The sequence below is a fragment of the Crocuta crocuta genome, unplaced genomic scaffold (assembly GCF_008692635.1).
Source record: "Crocuta crocuta isolate KB4526 unplaced genomic scaffold, BGI_CrCroc_1.0 scaffold334, whole genome shotgun sequence".
Taxonomy (NCBI): domain Eukaryota; kingdom Metazoa; phylum Chordata; class Mammalia; order Carnivora; family Hyaenidae; genus Crocuta; species Crocuta crocuta.
In genome coordinates this window covers 6,343,703-6,354,685 of record NW_027533260.1, presented here as the reverse complement: position 1 = coordinate 6,354,685, position 10,983 = coordinate 6,343,703, and the positions used below count along the sequence as shown (strand labels likewise).

Genomic DNA, 10,983 nt, shown 5'->3' with positions numbered 1-10,983 from the left:
CTCTAGCTACTGGAAGAGGCAAGGAGACCCTGCCCCCAAGAATCTCTGGAGGGAGCGTCGCCCTGTTGGCACGTTGATTTTGGGTTTTAGATTTCCCATCTCCAGGGAAGTAAGAGAATACATTTCTGCTGTTTTAAGCTGCTAAATTGATACTACTTTGTTACAGCGACAACAGGAAACTAATACAAGAGGCTAAGTCACTTGCCTGTGACGGCCTGCGGGCACACAGTCAGGATTTGGGCCCAGCCGCCTGGCTCTGGTCCCATTGCAAAACCGTCACCCTGAGTGTCCCCGCTCTGGGGAGAGACACGAACCAGGAAGCCCCCAGGCTCTTTCCATCCCGGCCTCCACACCCTCCTCCAGCGGTGCTCTTGGCCTTGCCTTCCCCTGGCTTGGGGAGGGGGGGTGGGTAGGGCTGACCCAGGGAGAGGAGAAACGATTCGCTTCCCTGAGTTAGTGCAACGATGCAAATTTCCCCATCTCCAGCACCTTGCAGCTCAAGTAACACCAGGAGGCTGCAATAGCAGATAAAATCATTGCACTTCAAAGGCTAATATTGCTAATAGATAAAGAGCCCTGAGTGAGGGTTGAATGTGTCTTCCTTCGCCGCCCCGGTCTCCCCCCCACCCCCCCCCCAAAAAAAAAAATAAAGAAAGAGAGCTTTTGAAATCCTAACTTCCAGTACTCAGAATGTGACCTTATTTGGACATGGGGCTGTTGCTGATGTAATTTGTTAAGCCGGTGTCACAGGGGAGTAGGCCCGCCCGTAATCCAAAGCCTCTGGTGTCTTTGGGAGAAGATGGTCACATGAAGAGGGAGACACAGGGAGAAGGCCGTGGGAGAAAGGGAGCCGAGACTGGAGTCAGGGAGCTGCAGCCAAGGAGGGCCAAAGATTGCCAGCAAACCGGCAGAAGCTGGCAAGAGCAGGAAGGACTCACCCAAGAGGATTTCAGAGTAAGCAGTCCTGTCGACACCTTGGTTTGGGGTTTCCAATTTCAGTTTCCAGCCTCCAGATTGTGAGACAGCGCATTTCTGTTGTCGGGGTTTTTTGTTTGTTTTTTTTTTAAACTGAATTAAGAGTAACGCCCTCTAGGACTATAGCAGCTAGTCCTGGCACTTTTTTTTTTTAATCTTTTTTTGGGGAGGAGGGGAAGAGTGATAGGGAGCGAGCGGAAGAGGGGTTGAGAGAGGGAGGGAGAGAGAATCCAAGCAGGCTCCGCACTGTCAAGCACAGAGCCCGATGCGGGCTCGAACCCACGAATCACCAGACCATGACCCGAGGTGGAAACCAAGAGTCAGGAGGCTCAACCGACGGAGCCACCCAGGCGCCCCGCACTTCTGTGCTTCTGAGCCACGCTGGCTGCGGCACGTTGTGGCGGCGGCCTCAGGACATTAACACGGCTCCTACGAAGCAACAGAAACACGAGCAGAGGACCGGAGAGGAAGCATAACAGCGACCCTTCAGTGCTATTCGCATCTGTTAGCGTTTGCTGTGTTCTAACACCCCTAATGTGACAGCTTAAAACAGCACGTATTATACCTCAAGGCCCTGCGGGTTGGCCGGGCCCTGCTGGTCCAGGCTGGCTCGCCTGGGCCTGACTGGTCTTGGATGGCCTCACTCGGGGGTCCTTGCTGGGCCGGCTCGGAGCGGTCTCCGCCCTTGCAAGAGGGGAGCTCTTTCACACGGGGGCAAAGGAGGGGTCGCGGCAGCAAGAAGGTGACAGTGAAGCTGCACATTCTCCCAGGCCAAGACCCAACTCACTCAGCATGGCTTCTGCCGCCTTCTCTGGTCACAGCAAGTTCCGAGATTGGCTCAGAGTGGACGAGAGGGAGAAAGACTTCATCTCTTTCTCCCTCCCTTTTTTTCGTTTTCAATTTTTTTTTAAAAATTTTTTTTTAATGTTTTATTTATTTCTAGGAGAGAGAGAGAGAGAGACAGCGTGAGCAGGGGAGGGTCAGAGAGAGAGGGAGTCACAGACTGAAGCAGGCTCCAGGCTCTGAGCTGGCAGTCAGCACAGAGCCCGACGCGGGGCTCGAACCCACGAACTGCGAGATCATGACCTAAGCGAAAGTCGGACGCTTAACCGACTAAGCCACCCAGGCGCCCCTCGTTTTCAATTTTTTATTTTAATTCCAGTTACTTAGCATTCCGTAGACTCCATCTCTCTTTTTCTTTTTTTTTAATGTTTTATTTATTTCTGAGAGAGAGAGAGAGACAGTGTGAGCAGGGGAGGGTCAGAGAGAGAGGGAGACACAGAATCCGAAGCAGACTCTAGGCTCTGAGCTAGCTGTCAGCACAGAGCCCGACGCGGGGCTCGAACCTGTGAACCGTGAGATCATGACCTGAGCTGAAGTCGGTCGCTTCACCGACTGAGCCACCCAGGCGCCCCGAGTAGACTCCGTCTCTTGGGGTCCAGGAGCTGCACAGAGTTCATGGCCATTTGCATCCAACCACAGCCCTCTCCCCTACACACCGGCAAAAATAAAACAGACTGATGATACACACAGGTGGTGAATCTGTACGGAAGCAGACACTCCCTTACGCAGCTGGTGTAAGCGTACATTGGTACAATCCCAAGAAGGCTGATTTTGCAATTGTTCTCAAAATGACAAATGGAGAAAACCCTTCTGACACCGTCAAACCACTTACCGCTTGGGGGGAACTTGGCCCATGTGTGAAACGATCGTGGCACAAAGTTCTTTGCTGCAACAGAGTGTGTAATACCAGGCTGTGGGAAAACACAGACCTGGGCAAAGGCCCACGTATCGAATGGAAGAAAACAAGAAAAGAGGAAACTGTGACTCGGGTTACATTATTTTCAGGTGGAGAATTTTAGGGGTGGGACGGTGCTTTAGTTTACACTGTGGTTTGTGCATTGGGGGTGGGGCTGCGGGCCCCCAGGCTTGTGTGTACATAACTCCTCTGCACTGGCAGCGCAGAGCCCGACGCGGGGCTCCATCCCACGAACCGTGAGATCACGACCTGAGCCGAGATCAAGAGTCAGACCCTTAAGCCACTGAGCCCCCCCGAGGCGCCTCTCGCCTCCAGGTTTCTAATTAAGGGCAAGAACATGTCCTTTGCCTGCCTGCCTGCCCTTCACACATTTTATGCCATGTTTGTGCCACTGGCAGCCTGTTTGCCAAGCCTGAGTTATCAGCTAATGTTTGAGGAGTTAGGAGATAGGCTTCTAGTCACGAAGCACCGAGAGCCGCTCCCTCCTCCAGCCTCCAGACCCCAGCCTCCAGCCTCCAGACTGGGGCGCCTGTTCTCTCTTCTTCCCGCTTCTCCTGGACCAAAGGGCTCTGGGTCCACCCGAGAAGGCGGTGGACCGCTTCCAGAAGCTTCTCCCTGCCACCGCACCCCGTCAGGGAATGCAGCCCTCAGGCTCCCTCCTCCCTTAGGCCCAAGCTTCTTCCTTTTTTTTTTTTTTTAAATTTTTTAATGTTTATTTATTTTTGAGAGAGCGACGCAGTGTGAGCAGGGGAGGGGCAGAGNCTTTTTATTTTTTAATTTTTTTAATGTTTTATTTATTTTTGAGAGAGAGCTAGAGACAGCGTGAGCAGGGGAGGGGCAGAAAGGGGGGGGAGACACAGAGTCTGAAGCAGGCTCCAGGCTCCGAGCTGTCAGCACAGAGCCTATGTGGGGCTCGAATGCACTAACCGTGAACCGACTGTGCCACCCAGGCACCCCTCAAGTTCTTGATCGCACCGGCTGACTGAGGGCCCCACCTGGAGTCTGGGAAGTCCAACAGCCCTGCCGCTGAAAGGACTGGCCCTTTCTCTTGTTTGGGGTGGCTCCTCTGAGCCAAGGGGAGAGGCCAGCCCCAGCCTTGCAGGACGTTCTGCTCACTGACAACACACAGAGCTGTCCTCCAGGTTCTGCATACAGTGGTTCATTTAGTCCCTCACGGCAGGCTTTGACATAGGTCCTCTTCCTCTTCTCCTTTTTTAAAAAAAGTTTATTTATTTATTCTGAAAAAGAGAGAGAGAGAGAGTGCGAGCAGGGGAGGAGCAGAGAGAGAGGGAAAGAGAGAATCCCAACCAGACTCCGAGCTGTCACCACAGAGCCTTACGCGGGGCTCGATCCCACAAACAATGAGATCGTGATCTGAGCCGAGATCAAGAGTCGGATGCCCTAACGACTGAGCCCGCAGGCGCCCCTCTCCTCTCCTTGTCTGACGAATGAGGAATTGAGGCTCTGGTAGGCGGCATGGCTTGCCCGAGGCCGCTGAGCTTGAAGTGGCAGAACTGGAGCTTGACCCCAGGCCGTTGGGATCCGACGTGCTCATCCTCTTCTGGAAGTGAGTGTGGTTTCCTTAGTGAGGCCGGAGCAGAGTCCTCCCAACGGCGACACGGCCACCTTGTATCCGGTGTTAGCAGGGGAGCCTGGAGTGTGCCAATTTAGTGGATGGACACACTGAGGACCGAAACCAGGGACGGGATATCCCCAGAGCTATACCTCAAAGGAGAGGCGGGTGGGGAGGCAAAGCAATGAAGAGGTGACTCTGACGGAGACCAAGCCCTGGGGCTGGAGGTTCCTTGTGGGGTCCTTCAGATCGACCTTATTCCCGTTAAACAGATGTGCAAATCAAGATCGCCCAGTCAGAGGCAGGGGCAGAAGAGAAATGCAGGCCTCACCTGGCTGAGGCAGGCCATTTTCTAGGTGAGGTCCAACAGTCAAGTCAGAGAGGCCCGTGTTCAAATCCTGGTTATGCCAATGTCCTCACTTGGTGGCTTTTGGAGAAGGGTCTTAATGGCTCGGAAGCTTAGTTTCTTTCTCTATAAAAGGTGGGAAATTCGGGGCTCGTTTAAACTGTACCAGCGGTTAAAATATTGAAATTCTTTCAGGGCGCCTGGGTGACTCAGTCAGTTAAGCATCCAACTTCGGCTCAGGTCATGATCTCACCGTCCGTGGGTTCGAACCCCGCGTCGGGCTCTGTGCTGACAGCTCAGAGCCTGGAGCCTGCTTCAGATTCTGTGTCTCCCTCTCTCTCTACTCCTCCTCTGCTCACGCTCTGTCTCTGTCTCTCAAAAATAAATAAATGTTAAAAAAAAACCTGAGATACTTCCAGATTTGGTTGGTAGAAATCTGCCATCCGGAGACCCTCAGCGCCTGCCCCTCCCCCTGCCCCGCGTGGCACGCCTGGGTCCTCCGAGACATTCCCGTGTTCTAGCCACTAAAAGTTAAACACCAGGTCTGTGGAGACCACCAGGTCGCAGCTCTAGCAGTCGGGCAGCGTGGTTACTGTCACAGAGCCTGGCCCAGACTGACGGACGGAATACTAGAATACTGTCTCCCTTCTGGATTTAGGGGGAATGGCCTATAGGACTGTTGTAGGGACCCAGGGAGTTAACATCTCTATGGAACGACCAGGAACCCCTTAATAATAGCAGTAGTAGTGCCAGCATGCCCTTCTGTCTGTTTCTCTCAGGACTCAGTTTCCCGTCTCCGTGCTCCTCCCTGAGCCCCTGCACCCCCCTCCCCGCCGGGTGTCCCAGTGGCGAGGATGGAGGGTGGGGCCACTATCTCCCTCACCTGTTTGCTCTCTCTCTCTTCGAGGTCTGCTAGTCTAGCCCTTGAATAAAAGGCCAGGTCACCTGTGTCCTGCTTCCTCCCCTCCGGCCTGGGTCATGCTCCAGCTCCTCGCCAGCCTGGCGCTCTGGGGGGCGCTGGCCTCCCCAGCAGGTAGGCACCTTGCGTGTGGTCCCTGAGAGCGGGGACGAGAGCAAGGGCGAGAGAGTCGGTCCATGTGCACATGCGGGGTGGGCATCTGGCTTCAGAATCTGGGGTCCGGCTCCTTCTCCCTCCGCTTTGTGTCTAGCAGAGGCAGCTGAACTGTGTTTGAGAACATAGCTCTGGCGTCAGCCCGGCCGGGGATCAAGTCTTGGCTCCGCCGCTTCTCAGCTTTGTGACCTTAATTCTCTGTGTCTGTGTCTTTTTCTTCCCTTCCTTCCTTCCTTCCTTCCTTCCTCCTTTCTTTCTTTCCTTCTTTCTTTCTTTCTCTTAGCTTTGTGAGCTTAATTCTCTATGTTTGTTTCTTTTTTTTCTTTTTTCTTTTCTTTAGTTTATTTATTTTGAGAGCAGGGGTAGAGGCAGAGAGAGAGAGAGCGACAGAGAGAATCCCAAGCAGGCTCCGCACTGTCAGCACAGAGCCTGACGTGAAGCTCAAGCTCATGAATTGTGAGATCATGACTTGAGCCAAAACCCAGAGTCGGAGGCTTACTTGGCTAAGCCACCCTGGCGCCCCTTAGCTTTGGAACCCTAAACAAGCCACTTAACCTCTCCGTGCTTCCGTTTCCCCATCTGTGAAATGAGGGTGATGATGACCCTGCCTCAAAAAGCTGTTGGGGGGCACCTGGATGGCTCAGTGTCTGACTTAAGTGATGACTTAAGTGATGGCTTAAGTGTCTGACTCTGGATTTCAGCTCAGGTCATGATCTCATGGTTCATGGGTTCAAACCCCATGTCAGGCTCTATGCTGAAAGCACAGATCCTGCTTGGGATTCTCTCTCTGTCTCTCTCTGCCCCTCCCTTGTTGTCTATCTCTATCTCTATCTCTATCTCTATCAACTAAAAAAAAATTTTTTTTTTTAAAAGCTCTTGGGGAAAACAAAAGCTGCTGGAGGCATTCATGGAATTAATATGTTTGAAGAGCTTCTTAAGAGTTTAGAACAGGACCAGGTCAGAAGTAGCCCCTGTCGGAAGAGCAGAAGATCGCCAAGAGCAGTTATTATTATTATTTTAAAGTTTATTTGTTTTGAGAGAAAGACAGAGGGAGTGAGCAGGGGAGGGGCAGAGAAAGAGAGAGAGGGAGACAGAGAATGCCAAGCAGGGTCCAGGCTGTCAGTGTAGAGCCCGACATGGAACTCGAACCCACAGCTGTGAGATCGTGACCTGAGCTGAAACCAAGAGTCTGATGCTCACCCCCCGGAGACACCCAGGCGCCCCAGGAACAGTTATTATTGTTCCTACACCTTGTCTGCCTGTTTCCCCTTTGGGTCTGATCCTGGCCCCTGGGTCCAGGTTGGGGACTAAGTGGCCTGGCACTTAGCCAAGATCTCACTGTGTGATCCCAAGTGAGACTCCAAGCCTATCCGCGTTCAGTCTCCTCTCGTATGCATCTGTAAGAGGCGGGCATGAGACACGGTTTGCAGCCTCAGACCGTGCTTCTTCGAGCCTCTGGATTCTTGGAAGAGCCCCAGGTGCCTCTCTGCAGGTGGAGAAGAAGGCTGCCGTGGGGGGCCTGGGTGGCTCAGTCGGTTGCGTGTCTGACTTCAGCTCAGCTCATGATATCTTGGTTCGTAAATTCGAGCCCCACGACGGGCTCTGTGCTGACAGCTCAGAGCCTGGAGCCTGCTTCGGATTCTGTCTCCCTCTTTCTCTGCCCCTCCCCTGCTTGCTCTCTGTCTCTGTCTCTCTCTTGCTCAAGAATAAATAAACATAGACTTTCGCTTAGGTCATGATCTCGCAGTTCGTGGGTTTGAGCCCCGCATCGGGCTCTGTGCTGACTGCCAGCTCAGAGCCTGGAGCCTGTTTCAGTCTGTGACTCCCTCTCTCTCTGACCCTCCCCTGCTCATGCTGTCTCTCTCTCTCTCCTAGAAATAAATAAAACATTAAAAACAAAAGAATAAATAAACATAGAAAGAAGAAGAAGGTGGCACATTCCACTTTTTAAAAACATTTTTAAGGGGCGCCTGGGTGGCTTAGTCGGTTAAGCGTCCAACTTTCGCTTAGGTCATGATCTCGCGGTTCGTGGGTTCGGGCCCCACGTCGGGCTCTGTGCTGACTGCCAGCTCAGAGCCTGGAGCCTGTTTCAGTCTGTGACTCCCTCTCTCTCTGACCCTCCCCTGCTCATGCTGTCTCTCTCTCTCTCCTAGAAATAAAAAAAATTTTTTTTTAAAGTTTACTTATTTATTTTGAGAGAGACAGAGAGAGCGCATGAGTGGGAAAGGGCAGAGAGAGAGAGGGAGAGAGAGAATCCCAATCCCACACTGTCAGTGTGGAGCCTGATGCAGGGCTCGAACCCATGAACCATGAGATCACGACCCAAACGGAAACCAAGAGGCAGATGCTTAACCGACTGAGCCACCCAGGTGCCCTATGGGACCATTCTACTTTTATAAGTTCAAATGTGGGCACCCGAGGGAGGTGTTNAGCACAGAGCCCGACGCGGGGCTCGAAACCACGAACCGAGATCATGACCTAAGCGAAAGTCGGACGCTTAACCGACTAAGCCACCCAGGCGCCCCTTGGAGATGCTGATTCTTAACCCCGAACCATTTCCTTTTGTCTCCCTGAACGCACACCTCCGGGAAAATGTTCCTTGATCTCCCAACAGTTGTCCCACCCCTAGCCCTTAATCCAATTCTTTTTTTTTTTTTAAGTTTATTTAATTTTAAGAGAGAGCAAGAGAGTGCACAAGGAGCAGAGAGAGAGGGAGAGAGAGAATTGCAAGCAGGCTTTGCACTGTCAGCACAGAGCCCGGCATAGAACTCGAACTCACGAAATGCAAGATCATGACCTGAGCCGAAATTCAGAGTCGGATGCTTAACCGACTGAGCCACCCAGGTGTCCCCCTTAATCCTACTCTTGAATCCTGTGTGTGTGTGTGTGTGTGTGTGTGTGTGTGTGCGCGCGCGCGCGCGCGCGCGCATGCCTGTGTTTTCTCCTCCAGTCACAGGGTCTGATCAGTCCTCTGTCCCCACAGGGACCTCCAAGATGTGTCCAGTCTGCTCTTTGCTGGGAAACTGCACCGAGATGGCCTGTCCTCCCACCAAGGACGCCTGCGTGTTTGGCCAGATGGAGCTGGGTGGGGGGANGGTCTGGCTTCAGTGCCAACTGAGGTCCCAGACTGACCTCTGGGGATTGCTACGGAGTGGACAGAGGTCCGGGAGGGGGTAGGAGTCTCTAATCTCCCCCTCCTCAACCTCTATCCCCAGAAAATGGGATTCTCATCAAGAATGGCTCGTGTGTAGCCCCTGGGGAATTCCAAGAAGGCATCTACACCGTGACCTACGGCCCCCACTCGAGTCTCTGCACGGCCTGTTGTGTAAACAGCCATGGCAGGGCCACCCGACAAGGTTTGTTGGCAGCGCTTGGGGGTCGCGCCCTCAGGAAGGGTGTTGTGGGGGCTTGGCCTTGATTTTCCCCGCTCTGCCTGGCTGACCTCAGTTCTCATCTGGAAAATGGGCGTGAAAGAAGCTTTGCAGGGGGTGCCTTGGAGCCCACGGCTGGCATGGAGCAGGCACTGCAAAAATTGTAGTTGTACTCACTGAGTTATTGGGGGGCTGGAGAGGAGACCCAGAATTTTATTTCTCCTTGGGAAAGGAGCTCCCTTGAGGGCTAGCCAAGCAGAGCAAGAAATGTACAGGGAGTGATGGGCCTGGGCTAGGGTGGGCCAGCGAGCCCCCAGGGTGCAAATTTTAAGGAAGCATTTACTTTCAGGTGCTGATTCTGCACTTGGGTGACCTTGAGAGTGAGCGCCTTCTCGCTGGCCTTACTCCAGACCTGGCTCTGAGCAGTGATAAAGATCACTTTCGCTGCTTGGTTATTTTTCCAAAGAAGGCATTTGCGTTTGCAGGTGTGGCAACGGGGAGACCCGAGACAGCTCCACGTCAAGGTTACTGGCCAGACTTTCAAACAACTGGGGTTTCCACTCCTCCTAAAAATCGTGTTTCTCCTCAAATAAAATAGCTGGTGAGACGTGGGCATGCCATTCAGTCTATAAATGCCAGCTATGATTATAACTGTGTGTAACAAAAATTCCTATGTGTAGGGAAACATCAAAGGGACTCTCTCGGAATACTCTGAGTGACCGTCTGGTGGTGAATCGATTGCAGCGCTCGCTGCCTAGGAGAAAACTGTAACAGGAGCCATAGCTGTAATGAAAACTCTCCGAGTAACCATGTTAAAAAGTGCAAAAAAAAAACCCAGCCGAAATTAATTTTAATGATGTATTTTATTTAAGGTAACATATCTAAAATATTATTCTGACATGTAATGATTTTTGAATTTTAAAATCATGGGGTGCCTGGGTGGCTCAGTCAGTTAAGCGTCTGACTTTGGCTCAGGTCATGATTTCAAGGTTCATGAGTTTGAGCCCTGCATCAGGCTCTGAGTTGACAGCGCAGAGATTCTGTGTCTCCCTCTCTCTCTTCCCCTTCCCGGCTTGTGCTCTCTCTGTCTCTCAAAAATAAATAAACATTAAAAAAAGTTTTTTAATTATATTGATTTTATATGATCAATATAAAATTATTGATGAGGTATTTTATTTTTTTAAACTAAGCCTCTGAAACCTAGGGTTATTTTATACTCATAGGACATCTCAAAGGGAACCTATCACATTTCTTTGTTTTTTTTTTAATGTTTATTTATTTTTGAGAGAGAGAGACAGAGTGTGAATAGGGGAGGGGCAGAGAGAGAGTGAGACACAGAATCTGAAGCAGGCTCCAGGCTCTGAGCTGTCAGCACAGAGCCCGATACGGGGCTTGAACTCACCAACTGTGAGATCATGACCTGAGCCAAAGTCGGACGTTTAACCAACTGAGCCACCCAGGTGCCCCCATTTCTTTTTTTTATTATCTCCCACTCCTTTTCACCCATTTTTCCCACCCTCTACCCACCTCCCCACTTTTTAAAAAATTATTATTTGTTTATTTATTTATTTATTTTAGAGAGGGAGAGAGAGAGCACAAACTGGGGAGAGGGGCAGATGGAGAGAGAGAGAGGCCACATCTTCTTTATCCATTCACCTATGGATGGACACTTGGGTTGTCTCCGTATCTTGACCTTTGTAAATAATGCTGCAATAAACATAGGGGCACGTCTATCTTTTCAAATTAACGTTTTCGCTTTCTTTGGGTAAATACCCAGTAGTCGAATTGCTGGATCGCATGATAGTTCAAGTTTTAATTTTTTGAGCAACCTCCATACTGTTTTCCACAGCAGCTGCACCAGCTTATGCTCCTACCAGCAGTGCACAA

General features: G+C 51.6%; 1 protein-coding gene across 1 annotated transcript in view; it reads left to right on the top strand.

The window, feature by feature from the left end:
* Positions 1–793: 793 nt before the first annotated feature.
* Positions 794–10,983, top strand: part of LOC144217666 (uncharacterized) — a 23,458-nt gene continuing 13,268 nt past the window's right edge. The window contains exons 1-4 of the mRNA XM_077747320.1: positions 794–954; positions 5,561–5,686; positions 8,709–8,810; positions 8,941–9,081. Coding sequence (XP_077603446.1) covers positions 5,632–5,686; positions 8,709–8,810; positions 8,941–9,081 — 298 coding nt within the window. The 5' untranslated portion in view covers positions 794–954; positions 5,561–5,631. The remainder of the gene's footprint in view (positions 955–5,560; positions 5,687–8,708; positions 8,811–8,940; positions 9,082–10,983) is intronic.